Here is a 15,836-nt window from a genome sequence, read left to right on the forward strand (position 1 = left end):
TTCTAGTCTGTAGCGCACATCCAAACCTAGATGCATACGTTTCTGTGTGTGTGTGTGTGTGTGTCTGTGTCTGTGTGTGAGTGTGTGTGTGAGTGTGTGTGAGATGGTAGTTGGAGAAGTGCCCCGCCCCATTCAAATCTATAGAATGTACATCCAAACCCAGATGTATATTCATCTGTGTGTGCGTCGTGTGCGTGCGTGGAAATAACATTGCAAAATGTGAACCGTAGCAAATAAGTGAGAAAATTCCTTGGCCACTCCACTGTAAATCATTATTTTATGTCCCATGTCAGCCAGTCACTTCCATCTGCTGCGACTTTTCTGTGTGTGTGTGTGTGTGCGTGCGTGTGTGTGTGTGCGTGCGTGCGTGCGTGCGTGCATGCGTGCGTGCGCGTGTGTGTGTGCGTGTGTGCGCAGGGGCGCAACTACAGTATATGCGACATATGCGTTGCAGGGGGGCGCCAGAGAGAGGGGGGCGCCAAAGAGAGGGCGTTGGAGGGCGCCAAATAATTATTAAGTGTTTTTTTTGGGGAGGGGGCGCACCAAAATCGTTCTTGCATCCCCCCCCAGAAAAGATTGCGTGCGTGCGTGCGTGCGTGTGTGCGTGAGTGCGTGCGTGCGTGCGTGCGTGTGCGTGTGTGACAGCAAGAGCGTGCATTGCAGACTGCCCTATTTAATTGAATGAGGAGTGGGTCCAAGCCCTGACAAATATGTGTGTGTGTGTGCATGAGTGCATTTGTGTGTACATGTATGTGTGCATTTCATGATGGCGGTTGGTCTGCGATATGCAACCAGGCAGGGGAGGACATGCTTGGAGTAATGCCCCATTGGACTTGCATGGGGAGGGGTTGGGACTCTGGAATGAGTGTGGAGTGGTGTAGTGAGTGGGTCCAAGTCTTGATAAATAGGCATCACTGGCCACCGCACCCGGCAGCTGTGGACTGGGGGAGAAATGGGGCCCGGGCACTTTTGGCTTAAAGGGGCCCCTTATAATTAGCGGCACAGAACTAACTCACCGGTGAGCCCCGCACCCTCATGGACAACTATTTTCAGGAATGTAAGGCAGTCATGGGTAAGTGGTTAGGGTGTCAGACTTGTAGCCCAAAGGTTGCCGGTTCGACTCCCGACCCGGCAGGTTGGTGGGGGTAGTAATTAACCAGTGCTCTCCCCCATCCTGCTCCATGATGGTACCCTGAGCATGGTACCGTCCCACCGCACTGTTCCTTGGGGCGCCGTTGAGGGCTGCCCCCTTGCACGGGTGAGGCATACGTATATGCACATTCTTTGTGTGCAGGGTTCATTTGTGTGCTGTAGAGTGCTGTGTCACAATGACAATGGGAGTTGGAGTTCACTTTCACTTTCTTTTCAAATGTAAAAAATAAATAAAAAAATGTGCCCGCTAATGCCCGCTATGCCAGATGGCCAGTCCAGCCACGGCACTCGGCCCTGCCTTTGGAGCTTGGAATGCATCCAGCTCAGTTTGCTCGATACAGTCCAGTATTCAGCACTGACATAACTAATCCTTTCATTAGGACACAGCTCTCCTCAACCTATAAAAGGCCTAATTGTGTGCAGAGTCAACAGACACGCACACTTCTGCAAACACACGCACGCCATATATACACACACACACACACACACACACACACACACACACACACACACACTTATACACGGGGACATAGTACATAAGTAAATACCCTCCATCAATACCAAACTGCGTTCCTTGTATGCTTCAGCACCAGTGTATATATATGTACACATACTGTATATCCAACCGTGTTTGCAGTGGGCGTGTTTGCCGAGGGGGCGTGTGTGTGTGTGTGTGTGTGTGTGTGTGTGTGTGTGTGTGTGTGTGTGTGTGTGTGTGTGTGTGTGTGTGTGTGTGTGTGTGTTTGTGTGTGTGTATGGCTATGTGCGTCAACCTACATAAGTGAGAAGATTATGCATTTGCGTACGTGTCTGTTTACGTGTCCCATTACATGGCTCGTGTCCCATTACATGGCTTTGGGTGTGTGTGTGTGTTTGTGTGTGCATACTATCATTGCTAAATTTGTGGATACCCGAATGTCCCCTCTGAGATGGGGGAAAAAATGTGAAATGGCTCTTTTGGGGACCTTATGGTAAACCTGTATGTGCCTATGCTGCCAGATGCAACTTACACCTGTTTCAAAACTGGGCAGTCATGCATAACTGGTTAGGGTGTCAGGCTTGTAGCCCAACGGTTGCTGGTTCATTTAGTAACTAGAAATGCACTCAGAGAGTGCAGACCTCCACCAAGGATGCTGTTTGATATGACATTTGACTGTGTTACACCCTCATTTTTGTCAAGTCTTTCTGCTTTGTTTTTGTGGAGTTAGAAACTGGAATGTCAAAATTCGCCCTATCCCATAATCCCATCTTTAAAAAAAAATAAAAAATCCTGGATCCGCATTGTGATCCAGATCACCACCAAAATTATTCACTTGTTCCTTTTATCATTTCCTGCAACTCCACAAAATCTCATCCAAATTCATCTGTTCATGACTTGTTTAGTTATCCTGCTGACAGACAGACAGACTGTATGTGTCAGGGTTTTTATTTTCTGATGTTTTCCAACTAATCTAGCACAGTTTTTTTCTCTGTCATTTTGTTGTTACTTAGAAAACTAAAAGGGCCAAAACATTCTTTACTGACAGGACAAGTATTATTTTGGTCTGAGTCGGATGAAGGTTGTATCCGTGTGTGTGTGTGTGTGTGTGTGTGTGTGTGTGTGCGTGCGTGCGTGCGTGCGTGCGTGCGTGCGTGCGTGCGTGCGTGCGTGCGTGCGTGCGTGCGTGCGTGTGTGTGTGTGTGTGTGGTGTGACAGAGGGGAGAGGGGAGGTGCAGTTGAAATGGGTGAGTGTGTGTGCTCGGTGTGCACATATGTACGTGTGTGTGTGTGTGTCTGTGTGTGTGTCTGAGTGAGAGAGTGAGAAAACAAAAGAGCAAAAGATATGTAGAGTGTTCTAGCCTTGCTAGTGCGCGTAATGGCCATTTCACCAAAGACTGTCCAATCACTAGCTCTAATTGTAATTAATTATTGGATACTCCGTGGTAAAATCTGCAAAAAAATGGGCGTTACTCGCTCTAGCAAGGCTAGAATACATAATTTAGAGAAACACCCGTACTCGGTAGTAAGGATGTGTCCAAGTGTGAGTGAGTGAGTGAGTGTGTGTGTGTGTGTGTGTGTGTGTGTGTGTGTGTGTGTGTGTGTGTGTGTGTGTGTGTGTGTGTGTGTGTGTGTGTGTGTGTGTGTGTGTGTGTCTGTTCATGTGCACGTGTGTATGAATGGCCCGCCTCTTTGCCCTGCGCTGCGTGTTTGCTTAGACTACAGTAGTGCTGTTCTTCCCCCCGGTGAGATTGGTCAACGGCGTTCACACGGGGCTGCTTTTAGCACAGAGCTCCTATTTTCACACATCAGTAGAGACCCTGTTCTCCAAGAGAGACCTCTCTCTTACACTCTCTCTCTCTCTCTCTCTCTCTCGCTCTCTCTCTCTCTCTTCCACTCTCTCTTGCTCGCTCTCTCTTGCTCGCTCTCTCTCTCTCTCTTGCTCGCTCTCTCTCTCTCTCTCTCTCTTCCACTCTCTCTCTCTCTCTTGCTCTCTCTCTCTCTCTCTCTCTCTCTTTCTCCCTCTCTTCCTCTCTGTCTCTCTCCCTCCCTCGTTTTCTTAGCTTCTTAACCCTGCCTTTGAGCCCCCCTTACATTTCAACGCTAGAAACACATATGTACTTTAAAAAGGAGACACTCTAGAGTTGACTGTAATTCAAGTTTCTGCTTTTGTTTTGATTTGTTTGTACTGACATGGTGTAGAGTTACTTTATTGATCCCCAGGGGAAATTAAGGTGGTTCAGTTGCTTGTGATGACAGCACTGACTCAGCCTGGGCCTGCCTATACTTTTGCGTGGTGACGCTGATCAAAATTGTGCAAATCAAGTCAGTCTGCCCAGGATTTGGAACCAATTAAATTTGAGGGTTTGAGCATTTCCATTTCCTGGCTTGAAGGGTTGTGTTTAACATAAGCATGCACTAGCTCCGCTGGCAGGTAAGTGTGAAAGGAAAGGGTTATTTGATCGATGTGGCTTCAACCTGAAGCATACTGTACATACTGGAATATCATGGACGTGAGTTAGACCCCACCTCTGAGAATTCAATGCAATTATAGGATTGTTCTATCTATTAAAGGGACAAATTGCCCTGAAAATATAATTAAAAGGTGATACCTGTGTGTTTGCACTCCTCCTGACAATTTGTCATCCATTTTCTCACCTTAATTCTCACGTTGCCTGTGTCTGTCTCCCTCTCCCTAGGTCTCCTCCACACAAGATTGAGACACCATGGATGAAGACTCCCTCAGACTTTCCCACACCCAGCTGACGAAACCAGCCGAAGAAGAAAACACACCCGAGTCACCGCCGACGTTCCATCGCCCTCCTTTTATTGTGAAATGACACCGCAACGCAATTGGGGTCGACCTGTCCTGTCTGTGCCATGATCCTAAAAGGTGTGTGTGTGTGTGTGTGTATGGACATGAAGAGCGAGGGAATGAATGTAGGACACTGACACCTCGCTGAAAGCATCTTTTGTTATTCCTCATCAACTGAGTTCCACAACTGGGACAAAATGTGTCATCATCATCGGTACCAGCAGCTCTGCCACGGAGCGGGCCGGGGCCCCAGACGTGTTCTCAGGGGAATGTAACGTCACTGAGTTGGGAAATGGACTTTTTTAGTCATGTGTGACTCAGGCTCGGGAGTCGGACTCGGACAGCTCCCTTAGACCTTAGAGTTTTTTTTTCTTACATGTTTTTTTGTTGTTTTTGTTCCTGTAATACTCTTTCCTGTAGTGCACGTGGGTTGTTGGCAAAGGAGAGGGTGAGGACCTGGTCATAACCCTAAACTGCAATATTTATCGACAGGACATAGATGGGGAATGTGAGGCACCAGAGATAACGGTATTGGATTGCATATACGGGCTTGTTGAGCAAAGCAGTCCCCTTAACAGGCTTATTTCTTGGGAACTTTTTTTGGGGGCAGTGATAAGGTCACGGTTTGAGCAGGCATGGAAAATAAGAGAGCGTGCAAAGGCGCCTGAGATCATTTAAGTACGTCATGCTGTGTCATGGCTGATACCTTGTGTGTTATAACAACCGTAACGCGAAACACTCTCCTTATGGAAACACACTGTGCTTTTTTTAACCATGCATGAATACCGTAAAAGACCATATGTGTTGACCCGCTGAACCCTGAACACACGTGAAAACGTGCTAATATAATTGTTTTGTTTTTATTTGCGACACGTTTGCACAGATTTCCGACAGAGTTTCCTTCTTTCTTTTTATATTCTTATTCAGTTGCATTCTGAGACCTTGCTGTCTCTTGCTGTTTATTGCTGTTGAGCAGGGTGAACTGCTGTTGGTGTGAGTGCTGCTGTTCTCAGTGTGCAGTACTGCTGGAGTTGTACATTGCTGCCGTTTGTCACTGTGCCTTGCTGCTGTAGTTGTTGTACATTGCTGCCGTTTGTCACTGTGCCTTGCTGCTGTAGTTGTTGTACATTGCTGCTGTTGTCGGTGTGCTGTCAGCGTGGGTGAGCTGCATCCCAGTGCCATGCTGAGGAGAGGGCCGCTCGCCTGGCTGTCGCGTATCGGCCTGGTGCTGGTGCTGCTGTGCTGCACCGCCTCCCTGCTCTACGTCACCACCTGCGGCCCCCACCAGGAGGACGGCCTGGGGGGCCACAGCCACGCTCTACCCCGAGCCGGAGGTGGTGGGCTTGGAGGACTAGGGGGAGGAGGAGGAGGGGGTCTTGGAGGTGGCGGTGGTGGAGGTGTTGGAGGTGGTGGAGGAGGAGGGGGGGGCCCGAGCGGTGGCCCTACGGGGCGCGAGGGCTATCAGGCCCTGCTCCAGGAGCATGAGGACCAGCATCGCATCCACATCGCCAGCCTGAAGAAGCAGATCGCCCAGCTTAAAGAGGCCCTGCAGGAGCGCAGTGACCAGCTGAAAGGCGTCCAGGACACCCTGGACAAGGCCGCCGGTGGTGCTGCTGGACGTGGTGGAGGGGGCATAGCAGGGGCAGGCGATGACCTCAAAAACTCCAACTCGGAGAAGGAGAAGAGCCCCAACGCGGACCTGCAGGAGTTCCTGAGGAGCCAGGTGAGATAACTGAAAAGAAAAAAAACTGAAAAGAAAATAAAGGTCCGCAACACTGTAAATGCTCCCAGAAGATTTATTGGCACGACGTTTCGGACATTGACATTGAGTCCGAAACGTTGTGCCAATAAATCTTCTGGGAGCATTTACAGTGTTGCGGACCTTTATTTTCTTTTCAGTTATCTTACGTTTGGTCCAGCACCTGTGCCACTGATGTGCGCGCATTCTTTGACTTTCTGATGAGCCAGGTGAGATGTCACGAAGGGGAAGAGGGTCCCAGGCCGGGATCTAAATTAACCCTCTGAGGTCTAAGACCTTTCAGAGGCTTTTAGGCTGCTTGCACCACCCTGACATTTTCGAGTACTTTGAGGAAGGTCTGAGGTTTCTAGTGGTGTGACTTATATGTTTCAATGACAAAAACTATGAGTTACAGTTACAGTTACTACAAATCTGAGTTACAGATTTGTTTTTGGAGACAAGTTGCCCTCTGAAGGGCACTCGGACCTCAGAGGGTTAACACCAGGCAACCGGCCAAATGCTGGTGAAATTTCAGTTTGGCTGGTAGAAAAGATCAACTTACTAGCCACTTTTATCCCATAAGTGAGTGTGTGTTTGGCTAGTAAGATTAACATCTACGAGCCATTTTTAGGCCCTATAGTAGTTCACATGTACAGTATGTGTGAGAAACACATAATGTGCAAAAATGAATGCAATATCGTGTAATCTAATGGAATATAACGTTACTACTATGCAATAGGTGAACCAGGAGGAGGTGCACCAGGGGTTGATACCTTTGATTGCTAGTATGCACTGTACTGTAATATCATGTAATGCAAGTGTAATACCTTTTAATATCATGTAATGTAAGTGTAATATTGTGTAATCTAATCTAATGGAATATAATGTTACTGCTATGCAACAGGTGAACCAGGCGGAGGTGCACCAGGGCATGCGTCTGCCTAACGAGTACGCGGTGGTGCCCTTCGAGAGCTTCACGCTGCAGCGCGTCTACCAGCTGGAGATGGGCCTGACGCGCCACCCAGAGGAGAAGCCGGTGCGACGCGACCGCCGCGATGAGCTGGCCGAGGTCATCGAGAACGCCCTGCAGGCGCTCAACGCTCCGCGCCTCAACGCCGGCGGGGACCGCGACCGCGGCCTCAGCAAGGTCTACGCCCCGTCCGACTTCATCGAGGGTAAGGGCGGCAAAACTAACGTGGTGTTTACCATACCCTCACACTAATTTCTGTTTTTGTAACTAATTTTTTTACTTTATTTTTAAATGTATGAAAAAACATAATTAAACAACTCAATACTACAATCCCCACCCCACCCAACCTCAATCAATGCACCCTCAGCCACCCACACATCAAACCATCCAAATGGGCAGAAAACCAGCTGAGAACAAAGAGACAAAAGAAGAAAAAGCAGCAAATAGCACAATCACTGAAGAGAGAGACTCCTTCACTATCTCTTTCCCATTCTACCCTCGTATTAATTTCACTCGCACAGACTGTCCGGAAGGGCAGCATTGAGAAACGATTAGTAGTGGGAGGCAGTGGTGTAGTCTACGTAGAACGCGGGTATACGGAGTATATCCACTTCTAAATTTCAGGGATGTCAGTATACCCACTTAAAATTGATTGATCCATTGTTTTGAATAGCACAGATATATACAGTATACCCACTTCAAAAAATGCTCAAATATACAGTATACCCACCATAAAAAACTAGACTACACCACTGGTGGGAGGGGTGAACTCTGTTCAGATTTGAATTCCGTGTCTTATTCCGTGTCTTATTTTACCCAATCAGTAACAATTGGCGGTGCCATGGAAAACTACTAGTGGAAGGGGTGATCACTTATGCTTATGTTTGTCTGGCAAGGCCTGGCTAAAACAGGAAGCCTCCGTTTATCCATTGTTAAGACGTTCGTGTGTATGTCCTCCTCTCTCTCTCTCTCTCTCTCTCTTTCTCTCTCTCTCTCTCTCTCTCTCTCTCTCTCTCTCTCTCTCTCTCTCTTTCTCTCTCTCTCTCTCTCTCTCTCTCTCCCTCTCTCTCTCTCTGCAGGCGTGTTTGTTTAGAGCAGTCCTCAGTTGCTCAGGGCAGATTTGGGGATGGAGATGATGGCTAATCACTGTAATGTTGGACCAATTAAAACCATTATGATGAGTGAGATATAAAAGACAGACAGGAAGCCAAGCAGACCAGGCCAAACAGACAGAAAGAAATACATATATTTTTGACAGAAAACTGGGTAAGATTTGACCTGGTGTGCCTTCATTTGTCATCAACCTACAGAAAGCGGACTACAGTAGGTGTTCATGGTATATAGCAAGAGGATCTCTGTGGTGTCTGTCTGTCTGTCTGTCGTGTGTGTCAATAGACACTTGCTCAACCAGCTAAACAACAGGAACAAGCAATGTATGTTGACAAATGAAAACAATGGCTAAGGCTCAGTCTGATTTCCTTCTTTTAATCTTTGCAACATCCTCGTTCAAGGACAAAAGGTTCCAATCATGACACCTCTACACTGACTGAACATTGTTTTTTGAGTAATTCTCCATCTCTAAAGATTCAGACTTCAGGGATGTCATGGAAACAAAGTAAGGTGGATTTTCTGCAGAGGGCTTACTCTAATTCCAGTGACCATTTTCTTCTCATTTTATTTCATTTTATTTTATCAGTGTTCTTTTTATTTAATCTGATATTTAACCAGGGAAGTCCCATTGGGATACAATATCTCCTCAACCAGGCCGAATCCTGGGCAAGATAGCGACTAAAAAGGTCATAAAACATTTATGCGGAAAAATATGCTTTTTTCCGCCAAACAACCAACCAGTGCCTGTCAACACAAGACTTATTAAACTGTTGTTTTAGATGTCGGACAAAAACATCTTTCTGGCTAACGGACAAAAAAAAGTCATGACAAACAAAAGCAAGACAATGGCGTATCCTGTGGCTGAATGTCGAGGCGTTAAAAGGCAGGATGTTGCGTGTGAGTGCAGCAGGCTTGGAAGCCAGGTTAGGAAGCCATAGCAGCTGTATGCCTCACAAATGTATAGTATATGCATGCCCAGGGCCGCCGACAGCTTTGTTTGGGCCCAGGACAAAGTCATATGAAAGCCCCCCCCCCCCCCACCCACTACATACAATGTAATGAGAACCTAGTTCTGGGCAACCTCTGTCTCTGGGCCCGGGACAACTGTCCCCTTTGTCTGCCCCTGTCTGCCAACCTTATGGAGGCTACCAGAGAAAGGAAAAAGATGGGGGGGGGGCTTCCTCAAAAGGTCAGCAAACATCAGAGGGTGTCCGAGGTGACTCAGGAGGCTCCCGTCCCTACCCGTTGGCAGATGCTGTGATGAGTCGCCACGTGACGGCGTACGGGGTGTTCAGCTCAGCTCCCATCTGGATTCTGTCTTGGATCTGAGATAATGGGGGGAGACGGAATCAAAAGATCAAACGGCTTCATGCTGTTGATCTGTTAGTTAGATAACCCGCCCCCACTCGTTGAATGTGCACTGCACAACAATGAAAGGCGAAGGGAAGGCTCTCCATTGTTCATTAATAATTTGCCACGTTCCAGTCTAACCCATATTTGAACTTGTCCAGTGCTACAGTTGAATTTTTAATTGGCTAGGGCTTTATCAATTGGAACACTGTGTTCCAAAACAGAACCCATTGGCTGATATGGGTTTGGAAAGCTGTATGTTCCGCATCCCACATCCATGCGATATTATATGGCACTCTAGAATGAGCCCATTCACTTTCAATGGGCGGACCCAACGTTCGGTGGTCACTACTTTTCTGTAATGCCCACCTAATAATACCCGCTGCCAATGGCAACGAGTTTGGTCACTTCAGAGATTACTCCGCAAGTAGATCGGTCATATCTTCACTGATATGCCTTCTGATTTTGAGCAGTATGGCAGCAGCGCGATTAACGCGCCTTCGGCATCGAGGGGTGTTATTCGCCTCGTCGGGAAAATATTTTCCGATAGTCACGTGTGGACAATACATTATCCCTTACATAGATTTCAATATTCATGAGGGTCATTGACAATTTTGGAAGAAGACGTCAGGGTGGTGCAACCACATCCAATGTCACTTTTTGTCAATTATTAAATTATTCTTTTATTTTTTTAAATTAGTTTTACTGAGTTATCAAAAAAGTACATTCATTGTTTGCAAATGAATTGCCAATCATTAATAAATTTGATTTGAAATTGATAATAATATGATAATTCTCTTGTTGTTTCACCACCTGACGCCTGCTACTAAAGCATATCAATGACCCGTAAGCAAGCCTCACCAGCTCAGCTGTACAGTAAGACGAGAGGAAGACAATTCACAATAACATCCTGTAGAAAGTCATTCTGAATCGGCACCCGGTTTTGTTTACTCCTTCCACAGTAAACATGGAGGCTGGGAGCCTATGGTTCCCCTGAGAGGTGCGATGGGAGCAGCACACTGACGCCAGGCCTGAACTGCTAATCTGGCTTGCAGGGCATTTTCCCAGCGGAAAAGTTTGCCTGCTTGTCCTCAGGCGAACGATGCTGTTTTTTTTTTCTTGTGAAGGATCTGCAGGTCTTCTTTACATCTTCAATAGAAACAGTGGACTGAGCCAATCAGGATGTACTGTAGTATGACAGTGGACTGTGGATGTGTGAGTGAATGAAAATGCCCAGCACGTTTATTTTGTCTCAACCAGTCCTGACTGACGCCATCAACACAGTCACAGCCAGCCATCAGTCACTTTTCTCTGGTCTCTTGGCTCGGGTTCAGTTTGGTTTGGAAGTGGGTTGAGTGTTCCTCTGTGTCATCTTTTAAAACAATATTTTCCAAGTTCTCGCATCGTTTCAGAGGGTCGTCTTCTGCCTTGCATCGAAAGAAACAAAAGAAGCATCTCGGATGACGTGTGTAGTGAAACTGGCGCTCCTCATCTATTCTCACGCTCTCTGCGTGTCACTTCCTCACTTGGAACTGACTGCACAAGAAAGTCAGACGGTTCCTGAATTGGGTTAATGTGTTTTATTTGCTCCAGCTGTCTAGACCTGCTGTATTTACATTGATCTGATGTCTAGCCTTCAGGCAGCGGGTATAAAGGGTCCAGGAGCAGCAGGAATGTACAGTGTTTCTCCTCTGCACACTACGTCTGCATTGCTCAGTCCCTAGTAGGCCACTAAATTTAGTTTGCGCTTTGCTTTTAGTCTTGACTTATAGGGGAAGTCATTCAGACAGGGGCACACGCATGTGAGATGCACAAGATTAGCAGGGCAGTGCAGCTCTGTGATGTCGCATGAATGTAACTCTCTGTTTCCTTTCTATAGTCTACATGCCCAGGGATGTTTCAAGGTATCTTGGAGGCCCTAGGCAAGAGGAAGCCGGGGCCCCTTTTTTCTCTTCAAACTATTGCAATGCAATATTGCAAATGCAATGTAATGTAATATTGGGGAAGGGGCCCTTCAATAGGATATTTTGATCGCAATATCATCACACTTCTCGTTCATTGAGTTTAGTGAGGTTGTCATTGCTGTCATTTGAATACAAGTACACACAGTAACCAATCACTATCAGGGCACTTCTTCCAGCTGGGAGCCCTAGATAATTGCCTAGTTTGCTTGCCTGGTTGTGACAGGCCTGTACATACCAACATGGCTGGAAACAGGAGAGATTGTGAGAGGGTTCCCATGTACTGGAAGTATGGATGTGAGGGGGTTCCCATGTATGTAGGGATTGCTGGGTAAAATAGGGGGGTCTTTGTGGTGTACAGTACATTAGTTCAGTGGTTCTTAACACATTGAATACCGGCGGTGCTCACGGAATTATGTCGTAGAATACCAGCGTTCTAAGCCCTTTTTTACGTTTTTTTGTAGACTCACAGCTTATTATGTGATAGGGCCACTGAAATATGTTATGACTCGTTTGAAAGTGGAGACGCTGCCCTCTTAGTAGGTGAAAACTGTGTGTCTCTACGAGCTTTTATTGCCGAGTAAACCCACGCTAAACCGAAGTGGGTATCCATGGAATTCAGCTACAATCGGAGATATTGAGGTTTTTGTGAAGGGTGCGCTTCTTCAGAATGTGACGAGTTTGAAAGGGGATGAGTTGGTTTTAATCACAATTTGGTGCAAGGTTAGCTCTGACACACATCTTCCTGCACGTCAAGACACACCTCCTGCTCTAAACCACTACGACACCGGCAATCAATGCCCTTCGAAATCCACGTTTTTCACACAGACTGAACACAAGCTCTTTGCACACATGCAGAAGGTCGGACATTTGCTAAAATAGTTCCCGATGACTCCCGAAATAATAGCCCAACATTGACAACAAATCCCAATGATATGATGCTTAGATGTAGCCCATCCGATCCATATGTAGCCATCTATGCTAGCTTCTGGCTTTTTCACATACAGGAAGACAGTTCAACATAGGGGTGAATAATCAAATAAACTTATCTGGTTGGCGATCAAACTTCTAAATCGGAGCGCATTACTCCAATTACAATTCGGGTGCCATTTTGATCCAAGGAGCTGGTAAAGGTCTAGGTAGCAAGCCCAGAAAGTTCAAGATACTCCTGGCACGATATACAATGGTCTCTGTGTTTACCTATTGCGTGAAGTCAGACACAATACACGCTACCGATCGTAGGGAAACAACAACATAGCACGATTCACGAATACGGCAGCACACCTCCTGCTCTGTCACACTACGACACCAGCAATCGATGCCCTTTGAAATCCCCGTTTTTCACGTGGACTGATCACAAACTCTTTGCACACATGCAGAGGGTGAGACATTTGCTAAAATAGCTCCCGATGACTCCCGAAATAATAGCCCAACATTGACAACAAATCCAAATGATATGATGCTTAGATGTAGCCTAGCCCATCCGATCCGAATCATATGCGGTGGCAGATGGACACTCCCAACTGAGATCGCTCCCGGACGTGTAGTCCCAGGTGTTTCTATCACTCCCGGACGTGTAGTCCCACCCGGATCGATAGTCTGGCTAGTGGGAGCGAGCCGACAGGGGAGCGTCCTGCGTTGGGAGCGACAATCAGGGAATCATGATATGTAGCCATGCTAGCTTCTGGCTTCTCACATACAGGAAGACACAGAAACTTATCTTTTTGGCGATCAAACTTCCAAATCGGAGCGCATTACTGCAATTACATATCGGGTGCCATTTGGATCCAAGGATCTGGTAAAGGTCTAGCAAGTCCAGAAAGTTCAAGACACTCCAGGCACTATACAATGGTGTTTACCTATTGCGTGAAGTCAGAGACAACACATGCTACAGTGACCGTACTAGGGAAATCAATGCAGGCAGCGCGATAGGCGACATGGGTTGGCATCCAGACATCTTGGTAAGTTAAATTAAAATATCCAAATCATAACACTCAAACATCATAACAATCAAACAACTTTGGACTGCAAATGTTGTCATTTATGTCCATCACAGAGCTACCAAAATCACATATATTGTCCATTGAAGGGTGTAGATTCAAAATATGATATTTAAATGCAAAAACGTATTTTTACGTTTTGGTATACAACGCATGGGCGTGAAAAACGCATTATTACGTCGTCGGTACTCAATGTGTTAACCTGGGGTGCGGGCACCCCCTGGGGGTGCGCCAGAGATTTCAGGGGGTGCGCAGAATTTTGTTTGTGTTGAGGTTGTGACCACAATTTTCCTAGTGAACATAATAATTAAGCCAGATCTAAACCAAATTAAAACATATAGTCCCCATGTAAATTCATTCAAGTATTGATTAATGTCTGAAACAAGAATTATTGTAATTAATCACTTAAATATTTGTTTTGTGTGTATACACGTATAGAAGTTTGTTTTGGGGGTGCACGGCCTGTCTTGGGCACAGGTAAGGGGGTGCTTTAAGAAAAAAAGGTTAAGAACCACTGCATTAGTTAATGAGTCCCAGGGCCCTGTTAAAACAGCAACGCCATCAGGATTTTTTCCAGAATGTTCAACAGTCAGCATCCAGGGAGTTTTTGTAAGGAAGCGATGGAATTCTTGTGGAGGGAAAGGGTGAGGAAATGAATGAAAGAGAGCGAGAGAGAGAGAGAGAGAGAGGGAGGATGGGAGAAAGTGAGTGAGTAGGGGGGAGGAAGAGTGAAAGAGTGGAAAAAAGTACGGCCCTCGTGGTGACAAAAAGTGTTTATACCGAATTGCACACCGAATGAAGAAGCCTTAGTCATGGAATTGCACTTTGTCTGCCACTTCAACAACTCATTCACAGATTTAGTGGTAACACTTTAGAATAGTGGATGCAAAAAAGCATTATAGAGACTTAATAAATAATTAACTATTGATGAACAAAACATTAACAAACGTTTGTAAATGACTAGGAAATGTAAAGAAATGCTTGTAAATGACTAGGAAATGCTATGTTAATATTTTACATTTATCAAACATTTACAAGTTGCTTGTAAATGAATAAAATACTCTGTTATAAGGTGTGTAAAATCTTGCAGATATCATTTGTAGATATTTTATTAAGCATTAATAAAGCTTAGTTAATAATAAAAACATGTGTTAATGTTTTATTCATCATTAGTTAATTATTTACTGAGTCTTTACTAAGGAACATTATTATAAAGTGTTACCGAAGACTGGCCTAGCTTGACTCTGCATGACTCATCGAGCTCTGCCACATCTGGTCCAAGAATACCCATCAGGTGGAGTGTAACCGCAGAAATACACCAGCGGCGATGCGATTCAAGCGACAGAGTGTAGCAGCAAGCGATACAAACGATTGAGGAGACAAGAGTATGTCCGTACAGGCAGAAGGCAAAGCATTCAAGCATTCCCATTGGCTGTGGTCACTGACCTATACAGTCATTGGCTGTCGCGGCTTGTCGCCGAACCGCGTCATAGAAAGTTGAAAAGATTTCAACTTCAAATTGTCGCGCTCGTCGCGCAAATCGCTCTAGTCTCCAGAATCTTTTGTCTCTCGACTCAATACAAAGTCAATTACTTCCGTCGCTCGACTCGCTCAGATCGCAGCTGGTGTATTCCTGCGGTTAAGATGTTGCCGTATATATATATTATGTGCATCTGCTTTTGCAACTGAGTTCAGGGTCTGACATCATGGGAAACTTTTTTGTTGTTGTTGGTGTCTGGTATGGCATATGGTAGGCAGAGCAGAGGCCAATGGAACAGACTGCACAGCAAGATGCAACTTCCAGGAAAGAATAGAAAATTAGACAAACTTGGGAGCAACGTGACTCAGCGGGCTGGTGTGCTGTATCATTATGTCAGAGACCCGGACTCAAGTCCAGCCCAAGGTTGTTTCCCCAATCCTTCCCCATCTTTCTCTCCCCACTTATTCCACTCCTGTCTCTCTGACTGTCCTGACTGAACAATAAAGGTGTAAAAACTATTTAAAAAAAAACTAGACAAACCTGCCTAGTGGCAGAAAATAATGTTGTCTGGCGTGTTGATCTAGCAGTTGCATCATATTATCCATAAGCACGCAAAATGTGTCCTCCAATCACATTTCTCCACCTGTGTAACAAGATATTTTTTCTGAGAACAAATGAAATACATACTTTGCGCCTCTAAAGTATCATAACAGAAAATAGACATTTGTGTGGCACCAGATTTTCCTTCCTTTTTTGACGTTTTTTTTCTGTTTGAGTCGTTA

General features: G+C 45.9%; 1 protein-coding gene across 1 annotated transcript in view; it reads left to right on the plus strand.

The window, feature by feature from the left end:
* The first annotated feature begins 4,810 nt into the window (after positions 1 to 4,810).
* csgalnact1a (chondroitin sulfate N-acetylgalactosaminyltransferase 1a) overlaps positions 4,811 to 15,836 on the plus strand; it is a 58,400-nt gene continuing 47,374 nt past the window's right edge. Inside the window, exons 1-2 of the mRNA XM_063210149.1 lie at positions 4,811 to 6,168; positions 7,088 to 7,358. Of these exons, the coding sequence (XP_063066219.1) occupies positions 5,626 to 6,168; positions 7,088 to 7,358 (814 nt within the window). The 5' untranslated portion in view covers positions 4,811 to 5,625. The remainder of the gene's footprint in view (positions 6,169 to 7,087; positions 7,359 to 15,836) is intronic.

The sequence above is a fragment of the Engraulis encrasicolus genome, chromosome 11 (genome assembly GCF_034702125.1).
Source record: "Engraulis encrasicolus isolate BLACKSEA-1 chromosome 11, IST_EnEncr_1.0, whole genome shotgun sequence".
Lineage (NCBI taxonomy): Eukaryota > Metazoa > Chordata > Actinopteri > Clupeiformes > Engraulidae > Engraulis > Engraulis encrasicolus.